This window comes from Theobroma cacao, chromosome 1 (genome assembly GCF_000208745.1).
Source record: "Theobroma cacao cultivar B97-61/B2 chromosome 1, Criollo_cocoa_genome_V2, whole genome shotgun sequence".
In the NCBI taxonomy this organism is placed as follows: Eukaryota; Viridiplantae; Streptophyta; class Magnoliopsida; order Malvales; family Malvaceae; genus Theobroma; species Theobroma cacao.
Window position 1 is genome coordinate 34,119,183 of NC_030850.1, and position 24,095 is coordinate 34,143,277.

General features: G+C 35.9%; 4 protein-coding genes and 1 non-coding gene across 7 annotated transcripts; 3 read left to right on the forward strand and 2 right to left on the reverse strand.

Annotated features, from left to right (window-relative positions):
• LOC18614057 (probable membrane-associated kinase regulator 6) lies at positions 1-1,204 on the forward strand. The gene is made up of 2 exons (XM_007051618.2): positions 1-848; positions 937-1,204. Exons 1-2 carry the CDS (start codon positions 221-223, stop codon positions 942-944), a joined length of 636 nt encoding a protein of 211 aa, XP_007051680.2. The 5' UTR covers positions 1-220; the 3' UTR covers positions 945-1,204.
• TRNAL-CAA lies at positions 4,312-4,395 on the reverse strand. Its single transcript has one exon. It is a non-coding gene; the product is annotated as a tRNA-Leu (tRNA).
• On the forward strand, positions 4,471-8,192 carry LOC18614059 (U11/U12 small nuclear ribonucleoprotein 59 kDa protein). Of its 3 annotated transcripts, none has more exons than XM_007051620.2 (9): positions 4,471-4,579; positions 4,716-4,869; positions 4,952-5,264; positions 5,370-5,453; positions 5,615-5,680; positions 6,229-6,301; positions 6,764-7,152; positions 7,366-7,406; positions 7,781-8,192. In XM_007051620.2, the coding sequence occupies exons 2-9, from the start codon at positions 4,718-4,720 to the stop codon at positions 7,857-7,859; spliced, it is 1,197 nt and encodes a 398-aa protein (XP_007051682.1). In that variant the 5' UTR covers positions 4,471-4,579; positions 4,716-4,717; the 3' UTR covers positions 7,860-8,192. The 3 variants fall into 3 exon arrangements, with proteins under 3 accessions (XP_007051682.1, XP_017969882.1, XP_017969881.1); XM_018114393.1 differs by having other exon boundaries at positions 4,494-4,507; XM_018114392.1 differs by having other exon boundaries at positions 4,503-4,523.
• LOC18614061 (golgin candidate 4) lies at positions 10,449-21,134 on the forward strand. Its single transcript, XM_007051625.2, has 15 exons — positions 10,449-10,954; positions 11,878-11,976; positions 13,100-13,216; positions 13,845-13,961; positions 14,210-14,348; positions 14,460-14,524; positions 15,148-15,315; positions 15,441-15,527; positions 15,770-15,916; positions 16,430-16,726; positions 16,819-16,884; positions 18,448-18,650; positions 19,231-19,285; positions 19,492-19,677; positions 20,577-21,134. The coding sequence occupies exons 1-15, from the start codon at positions 10,742-10,744 to the stop codon at positions 20,907-20,909; spliced, it is 2,292 nt and encodes a 763-aa protein (XP_007051687.2). The 5' UTR covers positions 10,449-10,741; the 3' UTR covers positions 20,910-21,134.
• Positions 21,583-23,693, reverse strand: LOC18614062 (reticulon-like protein B5). Its single transcript, XM_007051627.2, has 5 exons — positions 23,373-23,693; positions 22,582-22,762; positions 22,337-22,478; positions 22,144-22,213; positions 21,583-22,053 (listed from the first exon to the last, which is right to left on the reverse strand). Exons 1-5 carry the CDS (start codon positions 23,578-23,580, stop codon positions 21,887-21,889), a joined length of 768 nt encoding a protein of 255 aa, XP_007051689.2. The 5' UTR covers positions 23,581-23,693; the 3' UTR covers positions 21,583-21,886.

The window sequence follows — 24,095 nt, forward strand, 5'->3', positions numbered from 1 at the left end:
TATAAGAAAACGAAGTTAAACATAAAACCTACTGTCGCTCTGGTTCCCAGATTATCTTGGCCCATTTGTCTCCTGCTTGCATTTGACAGAATAGACAATGTATGCCCTTGTGGTCACCATAGTCTTGTGGTCACTGTACACTACCAATTATGTCATTTTGCCCCTGTAAGAGTATATAAGTTTTTAATCCTTCATTATTCACACACATTATTAGTTGCTAATGGAAACCTCACAACCTCTAGCCATTGAGAGTTTTTCCTATAGTTGGTTATCTGACCATAAACCCTCCTTAGATGGCCTCAGTGAGCCCCATGGAGTATATTATGGAGGTACTCCAGAAGAATTCGACGATGAGATGGTAGAGTCAAATAGATTTCTGACAGACCAGAACTTCAATTTTGATGCTATTGCTCAAAGTCCTGCAGCTTTTATTCATGCTGATGAGCTTTTCACCAACGGCTTCATCAGACCCATCTATATTCATCCTTCGAGGAGAGAGTCCTGCAATACCTTAGATTCCATCCAAACAATGCCCAGTTCATCATTTTCTTCAAGAACTGAAATTCCAACAGTGAGGATTAAGTGCAGGTTCCTTAGAAGGTGGAGAAAATCAACGTGGCAAATCTTGAGAAATCTTTTTGGACATCTCAGACCTTCCTGCCATAAGGGAGGGTGCTTGAGAACAAGTACCAGGGTTGATGATATTGACAGGAGAACATGGAAAGTTAAGAGCTGGAAAAGTTCACCACAAGCATCTCCACTACAGAGTACAGCTTGTTCAATGGGTGATTCATGTCATCTTGAGAACTCAATTTATGAGGCTGTTCTCCACTGCAAAAGATCGATAGGTATTTTCAAGGTTTCTTTTATCTGAACATATAATTCCTAAACTTAAATCTTCACAGTTTCTTATGTTTTGTATTCATTCATTTTCAGAAAAATGATACATGCTCAGATCAGGAAAAGATAACAGTCGAAGAAAGAAGAGTACTTCTAGAAATACATGGCAGCTGATCAAGCGTCAACTTGTTATTTGTCTCATTTATCTGTCTTCTTTCCTGTTAGATGTTTATACATATCTATCTTTTAAACAAGAGAGAAGTTTTTAAACTAATAGACACAGTATGTCTCCTCATATTGTAAGGATTAAACTAAATATCAGAAAGTTTGTCTTTGTCAATCTTGCAAGGACATGGATCTCCCATTCTGAGCTCTTTTCCTTTCCCTCTTCCTAGCTTCTCAGCCGGACTGTAAATGAAAACTTTCAGCCAGAGCTTTCATAATTTAATAGACTATTGTTACAAGGTTTCATCCACAGAATCACTGACTTACAGGAGTCAAATGTTTAAAATTTCTGGTTAATATGCTCTGCAAGGCCAATGCTTAACAACCATAACGAAAGTATGGAAAGGGGAGTCTTTCCCTCACCGTGAATCATGCCTATAAAATAGCAGGATTTTGGTTGGTATAGAAAGAAACCGAAGGGCCCTCCTTAGGTGTTTATTTATCTCTTTTTGTTATTATTATTGTGGGCAAGATTCTGCTCTGTTCTCGTGCGTGTGAGACCCTCTGGTTTGAGCGTTTGCGAGACATGGTACTGACATCTCGCATAATATTCTAAGTAGCAGGGTGGGACTCCATGGTAGTTTGGAATTGAACTTTTGAATGGCCCTATCTGGATTGCATTGCATGATTAGAATGTGCGGCAAATTATAGCCTTTCTATTCCCAATCCTTTGCAATTCTCATCGTGGCTTCAAATAATTTAGTAGTATCAAGGATAATGGTGAAAAAATCTGCCTCAGTTTGAGAAGTTCAAAGTTAAAACAATAAAACAAAAGGCAGCTTGTGCCTTTTCTTTTCATCTTTTTCTTTTTAGGGGCCATGGAGCAAGCAAAGATGAATTTGTCTTACCTAAGGTTTTACTTGATATAGCATTGAGGGGACCACCCCTAACGTTCCCAATATTCCAATGGTTACCTTTCACCTATAGTTGATAAGATACTGCCCAAAAACAAACTTGAAAGGAACAGAGCATTAATCTGAACTTGGGGTGAAGATGCCTGGAACAGAGCACAACGTATTTAAAAAAGTCATAGAAATTTGCTCTTGAACGTAACTCGTTTTGCAACCCCTTTTGTTCTCATTACCCCACGTCGATTCTTGTGTGAATGTTGGTTAGTGTCAATGCAGTTGCCAATTCCTCACGCAATTATTGGTAGAGAGAGAGAGAGAAGGTTTTGAGTGTTGCTTGCAAAAAACAAGCTAGACAGGAAGGGGGACATGGATAAGCTATGTTAGGAGAAAATTCCATAGTCAATGCTATCACCTTTCTGCTTCTCGTTTTCCTCCTTTGTTCTCTTCTTGGAGCTTCTCCATATCTTGGAAGAAGCACCACAAAATGATTGTCACTGTACCAGTTTTGCTTTCTCTTGTAGCTAGAAAATCTACCATATCAAAGTGGGGACCAAGCCCTTGCTGCTTCTTTCTTGTCTTCACTACCAGACTTTCCGGTTTCCATCCCTGCACTTTGACACAAACAAGAGACCAGCTCTTAACAAATGAGGATGGGTCTTGATAGATAGATAGATGGATGATTCTCCACCATTGAAAGCAATGTCAAGAAATTTGATACCTTAGAACAAGGACATGCTAAATGTTACTATTCATCAGGTAGCTTTGGACAAAGAATTCTTCATCCTTTCATAACTTCGGATAAGGACATGCTCATTTTCTTACACATTCTATAGGTGGTTTTGACAAAGATTTCCAGTCCATTCTCTTTTTATATAATCTTATATGATGGAAATTTGGATGTATTGAACAATCTTTGGTGCATAATTACCATCAGACATTAGTGGTCAAAAGCAACTTTATGCTTTTTGGTTGAGATCTTGGACAAGATATATAACACGAGTCATCAAGCTAGTGAGAGATGGCAATCTTATGAACAAATACCGTTCCTCTTTGCACATTTCCCAACGAAACAAGCAAAGGTTACACAAAGACAGCTTGGATAGGGGGACCAAAAACATTTATATACCTTGCATGTTGGAAATATCGGCCATATGTCGTTGTTCTTACCACTGAAAACCTGGCAAGGCTTACGACTCCTTGCAAGCTGACGGTTTATGCCATATTTTGTCTGTGATTCCTGCGTTAGGAGTCTCGCAGATTAGTTACTAAAGCAGAGGACAATTGAGTGTATACGTATACGTAAAATTATTCATAATAAATACAATCAATTTAATTATTGTCAATTTGATCAATTTGAACCAATCTTAATTTTGTATCACCAACTAGAAGCAATGCCTCTCAATGTGTCACCCTCATTGCTGTTCTTGTTATAATTGTCATGTGACAAACTCAACAGGGAAAAGATACCTGTGCTCCGTTTTTGCTAGAGCTCAACTTTGGATTGTAAGCTTCCGAATTTGTCTTATGACAAGCAAGACAAATGATTGAGAACTTAGGTCCCGAAGTCCTAATCATTTGGTTGTTGCCTTGTTCGTTCTAAAAACACCAAAGTTCGTCTAAAGTTACTAAATTTCTATAACATGTTTTCTAAACAGTTCAATCATATAGTTATCTCGACCGGTCATCTTACTGATTTTCTGATCAATAATCGGTCAACTTACTGATTTTCTAGTTGATGCTTAGACTGGTTCAATTTTGGTTGGCGAGGTCCAATGTTAGTGGCCCACAACTTGTTTCATAGCACTAAGACGATTGGTCGTCTTACTGATTTTTTACTTACAGATTTTCTGGTTGATGCTTGGCTGGCTCAACTTTGGTTTGCAAGGCCCAATGTTAGTGGCCCACAACTTGTTTCATAACACTCAAACCATCAGTCATCTTACAAATTTTCTGGTTGATATTTGGCTGGCTTAACTTTGGTTGGCAAGGTCCAATGTTAGTAGCCCACAACTTGTTTTATAGGTGGAAGGGTGGTCGATGCTTAGGTTGTCTCAACTTTGATTGGCAAGGCCCAATGTTAATGATCCACAACTTATATTATAGCACTCAGACGATCGGTCATCTTATTGATTTTATTTTCTGATCGGCATCTTAATGAATTTTTGGTCGAAAGTTTGGCTAGCTCAACTTTAGTAAGGCCCAATGTTAATAGCCCACAGCTTGGTTCATAGCTGGAAGGGTAAAAAGAGAAAATTGTCTGGTTGGCAAGGCCCAATACAACTTAACGTGTTTCACAAGTGGAAGGGTAAAAGGAGAATATTATCTGATTTGCAAGGCCCAATGATGTTAAGGGCGACAACTTGTATCATAGGGTGGAAGGGTAAAACGATAAAGTTGTCAGAAGTGGGATTTGAACCCACGCCCTCTTTCGAAGACCAGAACTTGAGTCTGGCGCCTTAGACCACTCGGCCATCCTGACAATTTTATTATTCTTCTCACATTAACCTATTTTGGACCTTATTTTAACTTCCAATCGTTTTAATTCCGGCATCTTCCCAACATTTCGACGTTCGGTAGTTCAATCTGCTAGGGTTTGGAAGCTGTTTAATATGTCATTTCGGTTTTAGTCTTTTCAATACTTCACAAAGTCCATAATTTAATATGTCAGTTGATTTCCTTTCTGTTTGAAGAAAATTTCTAGTTTATCCTCTTAAGAAGTCTAGGATCTTTATTAAAAAACTGATTCAATTTTTTAATTTCTCTTATTTTCCGACTGAATTAATTTATTAATCATTGTAGCAATGAATCCATTCCACTTTCAACCAGCACCGCCTCCGCCTTGGTTCCCAATGTTACCGCCGGCAGCACCAAATTCGAGTACATTTTGGGAGACCAGAAATGTGCGTGATCGGCTTAGAGAATTGCAAGATACTCTCAATCTTGCCAATGCAATGTACGTTAGTTCTGGTTTTAGGGTGTATCAATAGTATGCTTTTCAATTTCTGTAACTGTGATAAAATTCGATGGTCCTATAGGCAGAAGGAGCTGGAGATACTGACGATGATAAAAAATGGGTCAACTGACCCTTCTGTATCTGAGTTCTTGAAGTATCTAGAAGATAGGAGGATTGATTTGGATACTCAAGAATCAATTTCTATGGAAGCGGCAAATTCTTTGATGTCAAAGCTTAGAGCTCAGTTGGAGCCCTTTAGATATGTTGTGGACGAAGCAAGCCCGTGGGAGGAGAAATCAGCAGCAGCTAGACTGGCGAATAAAATCAACAAGTCTAAAAGGAATAAGCTTTGGAGGAAAAGAAAGCGGAAACGAATTGCAGAAATGCTATCAAAGGTTGTTTTGCTTGGATTCTCGTAGTAAGGTTTCTCCTCACGCTGCTTTTTGCTCTTGGCCTGTGTTGGAAATGGCTAATTTCTTTCTTGTTGTTATGAATCCTAGGAGCGTGAGCGATTTGACCAAGCTGATAGAGAAGCTGATGAGTGGAGAGCTAGGGAGATTGCCAAGGACATTGCAAGCCGCAAGGTACTGAGATTTTTGTGTTTCAGGCAGGGTTTTTTGCTGCGAGCCTACCAATGATTTTCATTGATTTTTCCATTAGGTGCTAAGAACTCCAAACTCTTTCTTTTTTTCATTGTTGTAAACTGGTTTTTATTTAGTAATGACTGAGGTAAGTTGATTTCCAGGTGGAAAAGATGAAGGAAATAGCAAAGCTTAAAGCCAAGGAAGAAAAAATGAGACTAGAATCTGAGGTAATGGCTTTGCAAAATGTTCTGGCAACTTTCTTTCTTTCTTTTTGTTTCTGGTTCAGGAAAACTAAATTAATTTATGATTTGAAATTGTTGATAACTTTCTAGACCTGTCAAACTGTTTTAGACAATGCTTCATTTGTACAATATTTACTACATCTATGAGTAGCTAAAGCATAAAAAGTATGCTAAGTGTTCAAACGTACTAACATGTCTGATATGATATGACGCTGTTTGCTCCTCATCATCAATACGATTAGTTTCTTTTTCTCGTTGCTGTTAGTTTGTTCTTTAGTGTGTAGTCTTCAATGTGATAGCAGCATGGCAGTTTGATAGCAAAAACCTCCTTGATTCTTCTCCTATGTACTTTTGGTGCAATACCTTTTCTAGATTATCTCTCAATTTGTCTTTGCTTGCTAGGGTAACATTAGAAAAATGCTAATTTTAGGGGTTTCTTTTGTTTCCTTTCTTTCTTTCTTTTTTTTTTTTTTTTGAGCTATTTTCTCTGCATTCCTTTTTGCCCACTCTTATAGTATGTTTTATATGTCAAGCTTGAGCTAGTTTTGATTGTGGAAAAGCTGCAAGAATTGCGCTCCATCAGGATCCAGAAATTGAAGAAACAAGGTACTATAACAAAAATATACCGGCTTTAAGTTGTCACATTGAATTACCTATTGTGACTTGTGATTGGATTATTTGTTTTTTTTTTTCTAGTTCTTTGTTCAACCAATATGAGGTTGCTACTCTGTAATATTGACTTTAGCTGCAAAAAACAGCAACTGATATGCAGGTTTAATATAGATGCTCTCATTTTATTTCTTCTGTAGGTAAATGTGTGCATGTCAGTGTGTAAGTTCAGATTCATGCACTTTATATCTTACTGATTAAGATTGAGAATGAATACCTTCACAAAATCTATCCGCACAGAAAGATTGACTTGCACATGCAAAAACCCTTAGCTTTTCCATGATTAAATAAGGAGATCTGCTGTGTGTGCATCAGAGAGTTTTTGTATATCTATAATATCAACGGATTATACTGTATTTGATTCTACTGAAATTTTAAGGTTGCTTCCAACTTGTGCAGGCCACTTTCTCCCAGAGGAGGATGACAAGTTTCTTGAGAAAGTTCGAGCTGCAGTTGAGGAAGAGGAGAGACAAGCTTTGGCAGCAGCTGATACAGATGCTGCAAAAGATGCCATTGCAACTGCCGAGGAAACTAGGAAGGCCACTCAGAATCAAAAACCCCTCTCAAAGGATCCAATTAGCGATCAACTTGAAGACAAGGAGAGCAAAGACCAAAAAACACCAAATGAGGATGAAAAGGACTCTAGTACAGTAACTGATAAGGAGTCTGGCCAAAATACATCGGAAGGGCATGGTTATGGAGGGGCATATGATTCTTTGGCCAATTTACCAATTGAGTTCTATCACTATTATCATGGCAGCAATACAGATATGGGCACGCTTATTGAGGTATGTTCATCTACTTTTCTTCAAAGTCTGGATTCCTTGCTGCATAGAACTATGTTTTTCTTTCAAGCAGTGTATATGGTTGCCAGTAATTGCTGGCAGTTTGTCTATTCCATGACCATGAGTGGTGTAAGTTTGATGGCTGATGCATATACAAGTATCTGTATTCAGCTGCATTTTCATAATAATCTCCTCTTATTGAATCTTCACGTGCAGGTTAGAAGGACATGGGATGCTTATATCAGACCGGGAGGAAGGTAGGATAGCTACCCTTTTCTGCAATGCTCTTCATTAGTCATGAATGTTTCTATACTTGATGCATTATTTCAATTGCATTTCAACTAAATTTTCTGCACTTGGAATTGATGGATGTAGAAATGAAAGAGAAAAGGATATCGGCATTAAAAGTCTAACCCCATTTCCACTTCATTATTAGCATCATAATTACTGTCAATTTCAGCACCACCACTTTAACCTGTCCCTTTCCTCAATATGCCCTTATGGTAAACTTCTATAGTGCTATTTGATGCTGCATTAGAAAGACCAACTTGCATGACACTAGACTGCTAGCGAGCAACATTAAGCATAAGAGCAATTGAGCATTGACTAATTCTATAGAACTTGACTGCAGCCGCATACCAGGCCACTGGGTTCAGCCACCACCTCCAGCTGACGAGATATGGGCATCCTACCTGGTGAGGCCTGAATGACCCCTTATTGGACTGCAAAGTTGAGAGGGATGGTAATATGGCTGTTGTATCGACCCATGTATAGGCATTTTTTCTTCTAAAGTTACATAGATATAATCACAGCAGCTATTTCAAACTTCACAATATGGAAATCAGAAAGTTCGTTTTTCTTTTTCCAGTTTTTGTATCCATTTCTAGTCATAAATAAATGCAGTTTAGGTTGGTGTGATGTTTCATGTTTCTTAGGAGCTGAAATATTTTACTCCAACTTGTTGACAGATAACTTACATTGGAGCATAATTGAAATTAGTTGTATATTTAATTTCCAAATCGCAAGGTTTCCTTTATATTGTCTATGATCTGTTGCTTTTCTGCACCGTCTTCATTCTCCAACTAGTTCAACCCTCTTTTCAATTGCTCCACTTTAAAGATCTCTCCTCTTGGAAAATTCAAGGTAAAAGCACTAGACTTTATAAAGAAATTAGAAAGAAGGCAGAAGAAAGAGTCTAGCGGTAGAGAATTGGATGTTGCCGAGGGTTCCAGACGCTCCAAAAATGGACTAATTGGGCATCCTACGATTCGGCTAAATTCATTTGCGAAGGCATTTTTGTTTCATCGTTAGAGAAGTCTCAAATCATAGAGCACTCACCTCCCTGCTGGGACCTTCGCCATTTTAACTAAAAAAATTCCCATTTTTGCCTAGTAAAAAAAAATGTTCGAAAATCAGACCCCGAATGATAAACCAAACCGACAAATGGAGGTTGGTTCGGATGATCCAGTTCCAATATCGATTTCCGAAGGCAAACTTGGATCAAAGTGCATTGTTTTCGCACTCCATCCATAGGTCCTTCGTTTCTCCGACCAGAAAAATTAAAAACATTGTTTGCAAGCAAATAGACAGAGACAGACAACAATGGTATAAATCGAAAAGCTGGTAGAAAAGCATGCTCAGTGAATACGAACCAGAAAACCAAGGATTCATCTTGCAGACTAGTCATGAAACTACTCTACAATCGATTTCCTTTTCACTGTTATCTTCATCGCATCTATCCAAAACTTTTAATTGAAAAAAAAAATACAAAATGGAGACGTGTAGAAATTAACGGGAGAAGGAGAGATAATGAAACAGATGAGGGAAAGGAGATTGACGCCAACTCGCCGACACGAGCTCAAACCCTAGACAGCGTGACGGCGGCTGCAGGTGGGTCGTTCAGTCGGTATATATAGCGAGCTGGATATTCATCATGCCTACATAGAAGCCTGCTGCCCGCTAACTGTAGCTGCGGGCCCCTGGCCCAATGATGTATGTCAAAAAGGCAAATGTAAAATTTAGCAAGGCAGTTCAAAAAATAATGATTCAAATAAAATACATAAAATTTGTAACTATTATTTATTTCTACTCTTTGAATATTAAATTACGAATTTCGATTTTTTAGTACGACTACTTTCTTTGTGTAATTACATTATTACCTTTTCTTATCACTCTTCAAAGTTTTAATTTCTTATCACAAATGGTAATGTTATCAAATTAATCCGAACATTCAAAGTAAAAAACATGATAAAAATAATTCTTTTATCTATTATTATAGGGGTCTTAGTAATTAATTATTCGAAACTCCAATGTAATGGTTTCAAGCTCAAATCTAAAACAAGGGATCTAAGATTTATACGATTAAAAATAATATCTCACTCTACATATAATTTGATAACAAATAAATTTTAATTTGAAAAAAAACATTTGTTTCTATGTAAATATTTTCAATTACATGAAAAAATGAACAACGTTAGAGAGGTACTAATTGAGCTAGTTAATTCTTATGTCATCAATTAGATTTAATTCAAAGATTCAAAGACAAAAAGGACTGATATTTAAGTAAATATTTTAGGTTAAGAATATAGTCATCTATCAAATTACGTAGTCATTAGTATAGTAATAATTGTTCCTTTTGATTACAGGCCCGCTTTTTATTTGAGAAATGAGAATGTAACTTTCTTTGCATTTACGGCATCATTAACCAATTCCCAAATACATTTAAAAATTCACATTTTCTTTTAAAAGCAAATTTCACATTTTATATATATTAGAAGAAAGATGGTGACGGCGGAATTTTTTTTTACTTGACATAATAGTAATAATATTTTAAAAAATTATTAAACTATTTAAATAAAATTTTTATTATATTTAAATTGCATTTTTATATTTTTATTTTAAATTAAATAGACTCTTATAATTAACAATTAACTAACTTTTAATAACCCAAATAATATTTATCATTATATGAATATATAACGTTGGTGTGGTACTAATGTAGAAAATAAAAAATTATATAATCATGTCTATCATGTCATATTAATACATTAAGTAATATAAAATATGATATGTCAAAATGTGGCCTGATATAAAAAAAAAAGTGATGTTTTTATTAAGAATAAGTTGTTAAATGTTAATTAATTTATTTAATTTAAAATAAAATATAAAAATTTAATTAAATATAATAAAAAATTAAATTAAAAAAAAATAATCTAAGAACTTTTTTAATATTAGATCCTAGAAAAGACGGTTACTGTAATGTCACCACCTTTTGCATAACCAAGAGTCGGAAGTCGAAACGGGCCACAAACCAAAGTACCCGTTTCATAATCCGCCAAATTTGATCTGAACTAGTACTATTTTGCAAAGAAAGTATACATTAATAAACCTTCCTTACAAACTAAAATTACTCTTTTTCCCCTTTTTGTCAGATCTACCTGCAAAAACTTAAATGCTCAATATTTAATCTTCTTTGCCACGCTATCCCGTACAATTTATTTGTTTGCCCTAATTTCATCAAGGAAAATCTCAGGTATTTGCAAAACCCTCTTATTTTTCATCTGTACAAATTTGATTACGGGAGCTTTGGAAGATGTGGAGTTCGATTGCGAATTTGAAAGAGAACTTGAATAAGATCGCGCTTGATGTGCACGACGATGACGATGAAGAACTCGAGATCTATGGTTCGGGGAATGGAGACCATTCGCCATTCTTCGATAGACGGAATTCTAATAGATTTGCCCACTCAAAGCCCGTTTCCCTCTCTCCGGTCGCAAATGGAATTGATTCGCCATTTAATTTCGAGGTACTATTGCATTTAATTTTCGTGCTTGAATTTTTAATTAATTTGTTGTTTCTGATTTCACGGAGCATTGTGTAGGTTCATATTTATTAGTCGACAGTTTGGGGAGTGAGTTTGATATCTTTGACCTAGGGGATCAGTGAATTGTGGTTATTAATTGAGGATTTTACTGTTGATCTTTGATTAGGGATTTATCACATTTGATAGTTTGAGTAGGTACTTTTCTTTTCTGAGCAATCTGGAATTAGGCTTTGTGAAATATAGCTTGAGCGTGAAACTAACCTATATTTTGAGTTGTTTATTTTGCATTGGCTATTATTTCTCTGTCTAGAAGACCAGGTGGAAGATCCAAAATTTTGACTAGATAAATTCAGTTTCTAAAAAATTGATTGTCTTATTTCCTTATACTATTTATTGCTTATATGTATCTTGGTGAAGTTTGAAGTTTGATAACGCAAAATAGTGCTGAGGTATTTCATCAAGGATCTTTACAGTGAATGCATGGAACTTTTATTTCATGATTGTGAGTCTAAGAAGCGTTAGAGTAACATGTGTCATGGGGATTGGTCTTGATGTTGATTGAGAGCCTCTAGAACCCAAGTAATTAGGTTTAATCTTTTTTAGTTTTGTAATTTTCATATTTGAGTGATTAATCTAATTGAGCTTTGTACTATGGTCTATATAATATTTGAAGAGTAAGTGGTTTGGGATTGAAACTTAACCAATTTTGGGTCCTGCCAAGCACCTCCTTTGGTGTCAACAGTGAATTCTGACTGACTTTTGACTGAGTCAGTTGTGGGCACGATTTTTTCCTGTTCAACATCAGGGATGCTACTTTACTAGTTGGTATGGCATTTCTGGTGTAGTTGGGGTATTCCAGCCTTCATGCATGATAACTAAACTGTCTTATCATTATTTTTTTGTAGATTGAAAGATACAGAGCAGAAATTAAGAAGCTTCAGGAATCCGAGGCAGAAATTAAGGCTTTATCAGTCAATTATGCTGCTTTGTTAAAAGAAAAAGAGGTACCTGATGGCTGCTTCATTTTTTATGTATTGTTTGATTTATTTTGTTTTTGCTATGGATCGGTATAAATGCCTTGAGCTAACTTAGTAGTTATAATTATGACTATTGATATCTAAGATGGCAATAAGGCATGATGTGATTGTAGTTCTTTTAGTGAATGCCCGGGATTGGTCTAAAATTCAAATCTTATAGACAATAATAATGCAAATAGTTGAAATCGTTATTCAATTATCATATTTAGGTATCATGATGCATTACTTATTGTAATGAAGCATTTTGATTTATCAACAATTTTACTATTAAATTTAACAAATACTTGACTTATGGTACTTCATTTCATGCTTAAATAGTAAATAATTTTTAAAATTGCATTAAAATATTAATTTATCAGTTAGTACTACATAACGCCTTGGAGGGATGTTTGGATTAGTGGGAGCCATATAAAATTAATAAATAGTGAATGTGGCAGTTTTCCTTTGTGATACATCCTGAGAAGTTGTTGTTGCATTTTTAATTGCGTTCTTGTTTTACCTGTTTCATTTTTTGCAAATGTTTTAATTACTTATTCTACTACATAGTTCATACTGGTTTTAACTTACATGGCTATTTAAGAATTGGGTTTTAGAAATGTCACATGTTGATCCTTTGCTTGTTTGATAACTTTATGTTGAAAGCCACAGGATGGGCATAAATAGTTTATACTTATTGATGTTAGATTGGTTGTTTTACTTGCAAATACTTGTGCTCATCACTTAAATCAGACCTTCAGCTAAATTATATTTTTTATGGGGTTTTCCAAACTCCAAAGTTCTGGGATGTTAGCTGAAGAGGATTATGAAGTGTCAGATTATGTGTTACATCTAATATCATGCTCGGAGCATCAGTATCCCAATTTTTATGAATCATGATTGCTTCTTGAAGTCATGTGATATACTGGCAGGTTTGCTAATCTCAGAGGCATTTTATTATTAAATCTTTGCATCTGAATGATTTTAGGTCTGATAGAAGTATTGATATATTATTGTTTGTGCGTTTTTTCTCATTATTACTTAGCTTTAGATTTTACATTGTCTATTGGCTTAATGTTCTTTCTCACTACTCATCTAACATCCCATTTTCCAGGAGCAAATTTCCAGACTGAACCAAGAGAATGGCTCATTGAAACAAAATTTGAATGTGACAAATGCAGCTAGAAGTGAAAGTTCCAAAGTATCAAGTAATGGAATTAATGCACTCAAGGTAGTTTCTAGAGTCTCAGTTAGAGTTGTTGTCTGAGATTTAATGGTTTGTTGAGAAATTGTGGAATTAATGCAATAGGTTCTTCAATACTAAATCATCTGTAGTTTCATGTAATAATTCACTTTTAAGCTAACAAATTGTGTGCCACTGAGTGTGCTGTTTCTGATGTTGTTTGTGCTGTAATTATTTTGCATGAAGCAGATGTAGGTAGATAAATGATTTCATTTTATTATGTTTTCATACCTTTGGCAACTTCCCAAGACGTAGACATCCATAAAAACTTGAATAATGAATATAGAGATGAGATCTTTGTCTTAGAATGAGAAATTGGTTCTTTACTTCTTATAACTTTCTGGTCTTGACGTTTATACTTTTATGAAACGAGTTGGCTAGAGTACTTGGATAGTCTGGGTGCTCAATTTAGTGACACACACGGTACTAATGGTTGGACTTTCTTGTTACTGTTGTACTGGAACATGCATTGACTTTTACTTCATATGTTGTTACATAGAGTGTGTCTTGAATTATGATTCTGCTGCCACCAAGTCAGAAGTAACAGGCAACCTTAATGTGCATGTCTTTATGTTAAAATTGGTTATTGGCTGATTGACTTTGGAAATTGATGCAGGGAAGTAGTGATCAGTCACCTAACCGACAGCATAGATCAACAAGCCTAGTAAAAAATTGTTATGCTGGAAACCAAATGTCCAATGGGCTTAGCTCTAAACACGATGAGAAAGAAAAGGTAATTGAACTGTTTTTATTGTAATAGGTGGCATTATTAGGCTGTTTGGATATAATTGGTGTACACCTGGTGCATGCCTCCCCACCTTTCTGCATTTTTATTTATTCCCCTCTTTTTAGGGGATGATACACCCTTTTGTATTTATTTTGTCCATTATATTCCATTATAAAAACTTATTCCGCTGTACTTCTCTATGTTTGTTTGGATAATGAGTGAACTTGACAGAAAGATTTATAAATGCCTTCTAGGAGCTTGCAGATCTGCTGGAAGAGAAAAATAGGTCCCTGGAGGCAGTTCAAGCTAGTCACGAATCACAAATAAAGCAATTCAATATGGAACTTGAGAAAGAACGTGATAAATTAGCTAATGTACAGATAAGATTACATGGTATATTTGTACACCTTGAAGACCCAATTATGAAACTTGCAATGTTACCCATCCCATTGTCAAACAAAGGAAAACTCATATTTTCTTTTTGTTTTTATATAAAAATTTCAGAGGAGCGCAAGTTAAATGAGTCTTTCCAGGAGGAGCTTAAGTTGCTGAAATCAGACAAAGATAAAGTAAGCTTCTGAATTGGTTTGAGTTGATAGATGTTATCGTTGATTTGGCTGTATAAAGTAACTTTTAACCCTAATTTTTTTCCCCTTTGGATAAAAACCTAATGGTTATTTTTAGTTATTTTGAATTAGATCATTTTATTTCCACCCATTTAGGTAGTTCTCATAGATGTGTACATTTAATCATCAATGAGACTGATGACGAGTTTTGTGTGCTTTGTATTGCTTCCTGGCATTATCATGTTTCCAATAGTATAATCATGTTGCTGTATTTCTGTTTCTGTATTTTTAGCATCAGTCCTGGTATTAGGGCGTTCCTTAAAATTAGTACGCTTTTATGGATGTTTTACGTGATGGTTGTTACATGTCTACTAATTTTTTTTTGCTCTAGACATGTCTACTAATTTATTAGTTTGTTAGTGGTTGTTACTTTATGTGATTGTGTTCTTCATTTGAATAGTATTTGGGAAGGTAGAAAATCATTTTGATCCATGTAAGTTAAAATGCCATTTTGGGTTCTTCATTTGTTCCATGCCTAAAAGAATCATGTATAAGCTCTTCTCTTTATTTTTCTTGCATTTGTGAGTTTTATTGTCAAATATTCTTAATCTATTTAGCATTGACAGAGCGTCACAGAGTTGAGCAAAATACGCAATGAATTGAATGAAAAAATAATAGAAATAAGACGTTTGCAAATGGAGTTGAATAGACGGGAGAATGATAGTGCAGACGATACACTGGAGAATTTGAGAAGGGTGATTGCCACCTTGGAGAAGGAAAACACTCATCTAAAGGTAGATACTTGCTTGCCTGTTAAATTTGTTGCCATTTAAAAGAAGGTGTCATCGAGGGATGAAAAAATATGTTGCTCCTTTATATTTAATATCCTGAATTCACTTGCATTTATACCCTTTCATAGAAGGAGAAGAATGAACTGGAGGCTGCCCTGGAAATTAGCAAGAAATCCTTAACTGGCAAGATTCATCCCGATGCTGCAGAGACTCTGGTAATATTCAAGTTGCTTGAGTGGGCTGTATACTATGCTGGTTTTTTTTTTTTAGTTGGTTTTGGTGTGCGTGTGCCCACCTGTGTTACATTGGCAAAATTGATTCATGTGGAAATTGGTTATTGTTGTTATTTTGTGTGAGTGTATGTTGTGGAAAGAGTCATATTTTCTTTCTAAGTAACTATAAAGTGGTGGGTGTTCGATTTTATCAATGTTTTTCATATGTATCTTCTTTGCACCAGGATATAGATTCCTCAGGATGTTTTCCTGGAAAGAAAGAAATGGAATTATCATTGCAGAAATTGGAAGATGATTTGAAGGAAACATGCCGTGAAAGGGATAAGGCTTTGCAAGAATTGACTCGTCTTAAGCAGCATTTGTTAGAAAAGGTTGCAGGTCCCTGAAATTTTATGGAATTTTTGGTGAAAATTTAACCTTATTCATCTTCAAGTTTCACTTTTAATGGCAGCTGTCAAATTGTTTAGTATAGAGCATATATTGTTCTTCTTGACCAATTGATATTACAATCACTTAGTAGAGTCTTTGATCTTTGCAAGATATACCTTGTTACTGTACCAAATTCAGCAATGGGGGGAAAAATAGAAAAGAAGAATTCTGACACCTGATTTTTCTATGGTAGAGATTCTAGTCTTCATTTTATAGCTACTATGTTGATGTTATATTTTGCAACAGATTTATGTGGATGAGTATGTTTGCTGAGAAAAAATAATGGTAGCGTAGTTGCCTGACTTTAAGCTTTCTTTAGGACCATATTTAACTTTCTGTTTCCTGTGCTAGATTCTATGAGGATCCTCAATCCTGTATGTTATAAGTAAATATAATTTCTTATAATTTCTGCAGTCAAAATTGAAGATGGTTTTCCTTGCTGCAATATTTTCTAGGAATCTGAAGAATCGGAAAAAATGGATGAAGATAGCAAAATTATTGAAGAACTTCGTGAGAGCAACGAATATCAAAGAGCTCAAATTGCGCATTTAGAGAAAGCCCTGAAGCTGGCAATGGCAAATCAGGAGGAAGTTAAGATGATGAACAACAATGAAATTCAGAAGTCAAAGGAAATCATTGATGATCTGAATCAGAAACTTGCAAACTGTATGAGAACAATAGATCTAAAAAATGTTGAACTTCTAAATCTTCAAACTGCACTTGGTCAGTACTATGCTGAAATTGAAGCTAAGGTAAGTAAATTTTTAGTATTGTAGCAACTTTCTCAAAGGAGTTGGCCCAAATAAAACTTTAGTCTTTTAATGCTTATGTTATTTTATCATAGGAACATTTGGAGCGAGATTTGGCCCTGGCAAGAGAGGAATCAGCTAAACTTTCTGGTCTTCTGAAAGTATGGTCCTCCCTCCTTTACTTGATCATATATGCTTTCTCATTGTGCGTTTTTATTCAGTGGATGGCACATTTGTGTGTCTATGCAACTCAATGCGTGTCTAAATGTCTTATTATTAATAGGATTATTTTTAAGTGTTTTTGAATGGAGAGATTTTACTTATGTAACTTTTTCCTGTGTCCGAGTTTCTCCATATTACCATGCAACTGTAGTTGCATACAAAGTTTAGGGATGTGGTTTATATGACAAAATGTAAATAAGGCTCAGGAAGGGGTCACATCTTTATGTAACTTGAAACTTAATGACAAGGAATCACTTGTGCAATCTTTTCCAGAGTGGGCTATGATTCCACATCAAATTGTTTGCAATGTGCTTCTTTGTCAATGCTGTCACTATGCTCCATAGAAGTTATTAACCTTTGCCAGCCCTTAGCAGGGTCCAGGAAGGGATGATCTTGAAGTGGTTTGCATCTGAAGGCATGGACCCCTCAAAGTTAAAATCCCCTTCCTAGTTTTTTATTCAATTGGTATAACACCTAAATTAGCTTTCAAACTTTACAGAAAAATGGAAATAAGCGCTCAATCTTTTATTGCATCGAACTAAGACTATGAACTCTTATTTCATTATAAATATACCCATTAAATCTGAAAATGAGTGAGTAAAGTCCAATTACCAAAGTTATTTAAATAGCAATAGCATTCCCTTAAGATTTATTGTCCAGCTCATCCAAGAAGATTTTAATGGAATATGGAATATTCCATGATGTCAAGGTTCTTATTCCAGTAAAATAGAAGTTCATAACCTTAATTCTATGTAATAAAAGATCTAGGCTTATTTCTATTTTTGGTAAAGTTTGAGGGCTTATTTCAGTATTATTACTTATTCAATTTTGTTTTATTATGAAATCACACATTTTTCAGCTTAACGATGGGCCTAGATTTGTTTGCTTGCATGTGATCCCTTGGGAAGTATATTAGCATTTTAATTTTGAAGATATAATTTAAATTTGTTGGAATTCAATGATGGGCGGGTTGAAATCTATCTATAAAGTGAACTACTGAGTTTTATGTAGGTATTTTGAGTTGGCATGTGGAGCTGGAAACTTATTAAAAATATTGTAATTGTTTTTTCATACGTGAAAGCAAGCATACAGTTCAAAATCAGTGGAATATGTAATTGAACTTTGAACAATGCTAAGTAGAACTTTTGAGTTTAAAGGTCCAAATTTGCAAAATCAAACCAACCATTTCTGGATTTTGGAAAATATGGTTGAGAAGATATTTAATATGGTGAAAATAATATGGAATTATTCCAAGATTTGTTTAGCTTAGGTAGGATATTCCTTTTTTTTTTTTTTTGAAGATTAGGTAGGTTATTCTTGCATCCTTGTTAATTGCTTCTTTTTGACATTTATGGATTCAGTAAAAAATGGGCTTACTTATGAGTTTTATTTTATATTAGATATTTGCTTTCTTTCCTGAGTTCTAATGTGGAAAAGCATGTGTCTCAAGGTCAAAGAGCTTTTCCCTGCTTTTCCTTTCTGATCATCTTTGCATTCTCCAGGATGCAGACGAACGTGCAGAGTTATTAAAGAGGGAAAAGGAAGAAATTCTGGTGAAGCTTTCGCAAACTGAAAGAATGCTAGCAGAAGGGAAAGCCAGAGTCAACAAGCTTGAGGAAGACAATGGAAAACTAAGGCGTGCTCTTGAGCAGAGCATGACAAGGCTTAACAGAATGTCTATGGACTCTGATTATCTTGTTGACAGGTTAGCCTGTTTAAGTATTGAATAACAGTCTTACTATGAGGAATTGTCTACATGTTAGAACTGGATGTATGCATATGAATATTTGCTATCTGTTTTCTTTTCTTCTTTGATGTTTGGGATGGGAGCTTTCTTTTCTCTTGATGGACATATGAAACCCCTTTTGGTAGTAGGTGCATCATCTGCATTAAATTAAATGGCATGCTATGCCATCTTAAAGAAATTTCTTTATCAATAAAATAGTCTACCTTCAAAGAAAAGTAAGCCTTCAATGAAGGTCAACCTCATGCAGTACTTTGGGCCATGAAGGGTGGGGTGAATTTTCAGAACTGAGATTTATCATTGCTGCAACAGTTGGTCTTCAAAACCAGCTTAACCAGGATCACTGCTGTTTACTGATGCCAACTTCTTCTGCCACTTGGATATGTTTGATTAATTACATTCTTTTTTTTTCTAATGTGATTTTTGTGTCATTGGATTATTGAATATTACTTATTTTGAGTTTGAAACTGATGTTCTTCATTGAGTGTTTATGTTCTTTGAACAATTAGAATGTTAATAATGCGACTTAATTTTCTGGCAGGCGTATTGTGATCAAACTACTTGTGACCTACTTCCAGAGAAACCACAGCAAAGAGGTATGTTGAGTAACAAAAACTAGAAAATGAATCTTCTCTACTCATATCCATTTGTGTACTAGTACTTGATGATCAAACAAAGTAGGATAGCGTACATTATTTGCTGCACTGACCTCAGGTGCACTCCTGATGCTGGAATAATAATTGCTTCTGGGTTAAAATAGATGTCCTCTCCTGCACCTTACAAACATTCATATGAATTCTAGGTTTTGGATCTTATGGTTCGGATGCTGGGGTTCTCAGATGAAGATAAGCAGAGGATAGGTGTTGCTCAACAAGGTACCGGTAAAGGTGTTGTTCGGGGTGTTTTGGGTCTACCTGGTCGTTTGGTTGGTGGCATCTTGGGCGGAAGTTCCACTGATGTACATGCAAATATGGCTTCCGATAACCAGGTAACTTTTTTCACCTTGTTCAGAAAACTTATGGTTCAATTCTCTGCACAAATCATATTTCTTACTTAGCTGCCCTGATCTTTTCTGAAGAGGTAGTTGAAATTTGGTTTTTCTTTACATGTATCGCTTCAGAGCACGTTTCAATGTATATAGCATTAGGACCTAACGAATCAACCAGTAGGATCTGAAACCCATTGCATTTGTCACTATCTATGACATGCAAGTCACATGGTATCAAGGTTACCCCAAATTAATTAATTTTATTTTGGTGTCTGGAGTGGGCATGTCTGTTAGTGCTGGCAATCTGTCTTCCCTTGTAAACCGCAATGCCCCCACCTTTTCTCTCCCTTCTTAACATTTATGTTTTCCACTTTTAGGAGGTACTCTTACGCTCCACAGTCACCTAATGTTCATACTGCTTAACAGATTACTACCTCTAGCAATCTTAATTTTGCTTTTCTTCAGAAAATTTTGCAACTAAGCCTGGAATTTAGCTTGTAAGTATTGGCAATATATGGTTGTAAATTACTTGTGTCCCCAAGCAAAGGAATACGGAAAGGAAGGAATAATAAATACAAAGCTCTCTGTTCACTTGAACTGTTATGCATCTTGTCTTCCGTTAGAAGACAGTCTCTTATCTCTTTAATACAGTGATGGTACCAGAATCTAGAACTTGGGAGAGGCCAGAGTGAAGAATTAGAGAGGGTAAAACCTTACTCAACCCAATTCACTGAAAATGCCAATGTTCCAAACCGTAAATGTAGCTCAGCTCTGACCATCAATGTAGCTCCACCTCAATTTTCCAACTTTGGAATAGGGTTTTCCCTTTTTGTATCTAACCTCTGCTTAGAATCAGGACAAGTAAAAATCTGAGTCTCAAGCATCTTTTTTCTCCTCAGTCTATTGCAGATCTGTGGGTTGATTTTCTGCTCAAGGAAACTGAAGAAAGAGAAAAGAGGGGGTCTGCAGAAGATGCTAGTAGATCCAAGGAAAACCTTCATGGAAGAAGTCCAGATGCTACCGGAACTAGTCCATCTGTGCCTAACCAAAGGACTACAACCGCTGGTTCTGGATTCTCTAGGTCTAGTTTCTCTCCAAGCCAAAACTCAGGCCCCGTACCCCCACAAGGAAATTTTCGGCAATTTGAACATTCCGATTCTGAATTCTCAACTGTTCCTCTCACGTCATCAGAGAGTAGTTCTCGTCTATCAAGACTACTCCCAAAATACTGAAAAGAGTATTTCTTGCTTTGATGATGTAATTATTCAAAGGTATAGTATCTTTGTTGATGTTGTAGCCATGATGAAATTCACTCCGATCAATTCTTTCATACTTGAAATGAGAAGAAATCCTTCCATTGTTCATTGTTTCTTGCTTATATGCCCAATATATTTGAAAATGGATTTGGGTGACCGATAAACTGGTTAATGACAATAAAGGAAATCTCGTTTTTGTCATTTTTATTTCCATTTTGCATACTCTTCTGATTTCTTAAACCTCTGCTCACTTTGGCAAAAGATACTGCACATGATCTATTGTTCATCACTTCGGCGCAAGAAATACACAGCATTGGCGCATGTAAATATATTTTGGTTACAAGCCCAAGAAGAGGAAGATGACTCTTCTATATTTACTAAGCAAGAAAGCTACCCATCATTCTGGGAAAGAAAATCTCCAGGCATTGCATTTAAGCTGTATGGATCTATGTTTTTGAAGTACAAAAGAAGGCACGGCTCCCGACAGAACTGCCATGGCAAATATCAAATTCTGGGATTCCCAATATTACACAGGTTTAAGCAACTGGAAACCATTATGACGACTATTTCCCAAGACTTAGAAATTTATCTTTTTGCTCAAATAGATGAATGTATCAGGAAACGTAAAACATCCCCCAAACCATACTAATTAGGAAATAACACATGCTACAACAGCACAAAATCAGGCAGCAACCATATATATAAAAAGCTGATTGTTATCCAAATGAAACAAAGTTATATAATAAAATCATCACCTTATGGTATCTGCAAGCTTGGCCTATTGCTAACAATGATTGCCTTTACTGATGATATTTTGAATTGCAAACCAAAACATTTGTGAACAGTTGATTTGAGGAAGAAATACCTCTAGCTAATGTTAAAAGAGAACAAAACCACACTCTGGAAACACCAGAACTACCCAAATGTTGCTGCAGACTAAACATCTGGGCCTTCTAAACCTTCTTGGTCTTCAGGGGACCTTTGGGAATTTTACTTAGAACCTTGGCATCAAAAACTGCATATTGCTTTTTGATCTCAATCATTGCCTTCTCTGCAAACGGGTCAACCTTGTCCTCATACTTCTCATACAAAACGAGCACCGTATGCAGCAACACAAAAGCTGATTTCCATATAAAAGATTAATAAAAATTCAGTATGACATTATATAAAAAATAAATTAGCACTAACAACAAGTGAAGAGTGTCATTACATATGTAGAACAAGGTCAAGAAGTTGCACCAACTCCCCACAATTGACAGGACCCAGAAAGCAGATATAACCTGAAATCCAAAACATGTTTGGCATTCTTTCAATTGGTGGAAATATAAGCGATTCTCCCAATCAAAGTGAAACTCAAGATGAAGCATTCATAAAATCGCCATAGACATAAGATAAACACACACCATAAGAAACTTCTTCAAATTTCTTCCAGATGCAATATCTCGCAGCAGCTTCAATGCCTGGTTAAGTTCAAAAGTCAGGGTAGCGGCAACTTGGAGGAATGGCTCCTCTGGCAAATGAACTTCTGGGATGCGAGGTGGAGATCTATAAAGACAAAGGGTCAGGGTATAGTCTTCAAGAAATCATACAATATCTTTCAATTAATAACCAATTAAACTAAACCTCCTGCAGAGACTCCAAAACTTACTTGTGGATGAAGGTATGGGCATTGGACCACAGGAACATAAGTGCAAGAGAGAGAATGGATATGTGACAGACTAGAGTAAGTAGGTTATATTCAATCAATTCAAAAAGGACCCAGATTGCGGTTGCTCCACCAAGCACGCCAGCTGAAATCTTTTTGTTCCTCCACAAGAACACATCAGCAGCTGCACCAAATCATCACCAACAAAATAAAATGGAATGAGCCAACCATCAGCATCTAACACTAACAAGAATCATTGATCTACAACCTGAAAGGACAAGACTTTTTTTTCTCTTTTCACTGTTCCCTATACACTAATGTGCTTAGATGAGTAGATCATTTTACTTTTATATCGCCAAATTCGAAAATGTTATGCTTTTTTCTATTCCCCAGAATGCAAAAAGTGAAAGGCAACAGCAAAAGACCCCAAATATTAAAGTTTCAAGGTGCTGTTGATAGCTTGATTCTTAAGCAAAGTAGCAACGAGTTTTTAAAGAGAAATGAAAGTTTGAAGATTCACTTTCATATTTTCACGAGTGAAAAGAAGAATCAATAAATCCAGACAAGGGGACTCAAGCCATGAACTTTCTTCGGACCAAACAGATCATAAAGCATAAGATACAGATCAATCCATTAATCTTCCATCAAAGTTATCTTTTTCATCATTGTAAAAGTAACTGCATTATATCTTCTACTCACATTTCCATCAAATCTACAAACAAAATAAATTAAAAAACATAAAAGCCTGATCTCATAAAAGAAAAAAAAATGAAATGAGAGTTCGAAGTTCGTACGTTTTCCACCACCAAGAACATGGTGAACGGGTCTCTCTCTTCCAAACAACCGATAAATCTTAGCCTTAACGGGGGAAGGGGAAGCCGGTTTCTCATGATCCGAATCCGAATCTGAAGACGACGATGAATCATGGCCATGAATCTTCCCGCTGATCTTCTCCATCACCGACTCCACCGTCGATTGCTTACTCTCCGATTCCTCCGCCATTTCTAAAAAATAAATACGAACCAATACCCTTAAAAAAAGGATTATCTGTCTCCGATTGTTACGGTGTCCCAAAAAGTATCGGAGTGAGTGTGAGTGTGAGTAGGGTTTTATGATGGGGATATATAACCGTAGATGAGATGAGCCTGAGTCTGAGCCTAATGTTTGGAGCCGAACCTGGTGGTTCGGAGAGAATTTGAAATCTAAAAAGATGACGGCGTTAGATTTGACGGGGTTACGTGGTGTGGGGTCCAGAAATTGGATTCTAATGAAGGGAACGTGGAGGCAGTGAAGGGACGGTGCGGCGTTTCAAAAAGTTCACCCAAATAGGACACGTGGCAATGAATTAATGGGATGATGGGTGGCATGGACGGCTATCTCTTTTCAGTGGTCGCTTCGGGTTACCATCAGTGGGCTCCACGTTTGCTTAACATGAAGGGTTATGCTTTTCCACTTTTATAATTTCTTTTCTATTTTTTTAAATCAATAGAATTCTTTTTCATTTATCGATATTTTAT

Bases quoted from the DNA above. Each gene is read 5' to 3' on its own strand.
- LOC18614057 (XM_007051618.2), top strand. From the start codon at position 221: ATGGAAACCTCACAACCTCTAGCCATTGAGAGTTTTTCCTATAGTTGG.
- LOC18614059 (XM_007051620.2), top strand. From the start codon at position 4,718: ATGAATCCATTCCACTTTCAACCAGCACCGCCTCCGCCTTGGTTCCCA. The intron at 5,265-5,369 runs GTTGTTTTGCTT...TATGAATCCTAG, and splicing joins TTGCAGAAATGCTATCAAAG to GAGCGTGAGCGATTTGACCA. The intron at 5,454-5,614 runs GTACTGAGATTT...GTTGATTTCCAG, and splicing joins AGGACATTGCAAGCCGCAAG to GTGGAAAAGATGAAGGAAAT.
- LOC18614061 (XM_007051625.2), top strand. From the start codon at position 10,742: ATGTGGAGTTCGATTGCGAATTTGAAAGAGAACTTGAATAAGATCGCG. The intron at 16,885-18,447 runs GTATGGTCCTCC...TGCATTCTCCAG, and splicing joins AACTTTCTGGTCTTCTGAAA to GATGCAGACGAACGTGCAGA. The intron at 18,651-19,230 runs GTTAGCCTGTTT...ATTTTCTGGCAG, and splicing joins TCTGATTATCTTGTTGACAG to GCGTATTGTGATCAAACTAC.
- LOC18614062 (XM_007051627.2), bottom strand. From the start codon at position 23,580: ATGGCGGAGGAATCGGAGAGTAAGCAATCGACGGTGGAGTCGGTGATG. The intron at 22,479-22,581 runs GTAAGTTTTGGA...TTGTCTTTATAG, and splicing joins GCCCATACCTTCATCCACAA to ATCTCCACCTCGCATCCCAG. The intron at 22,214-22,336 runs GTGTGTGTTTAT...TTTGGATTTCAG, and splicing joins ATTTGAAGAAGTTTCTTATG to GTTATATCTGCTTTCTGGGT.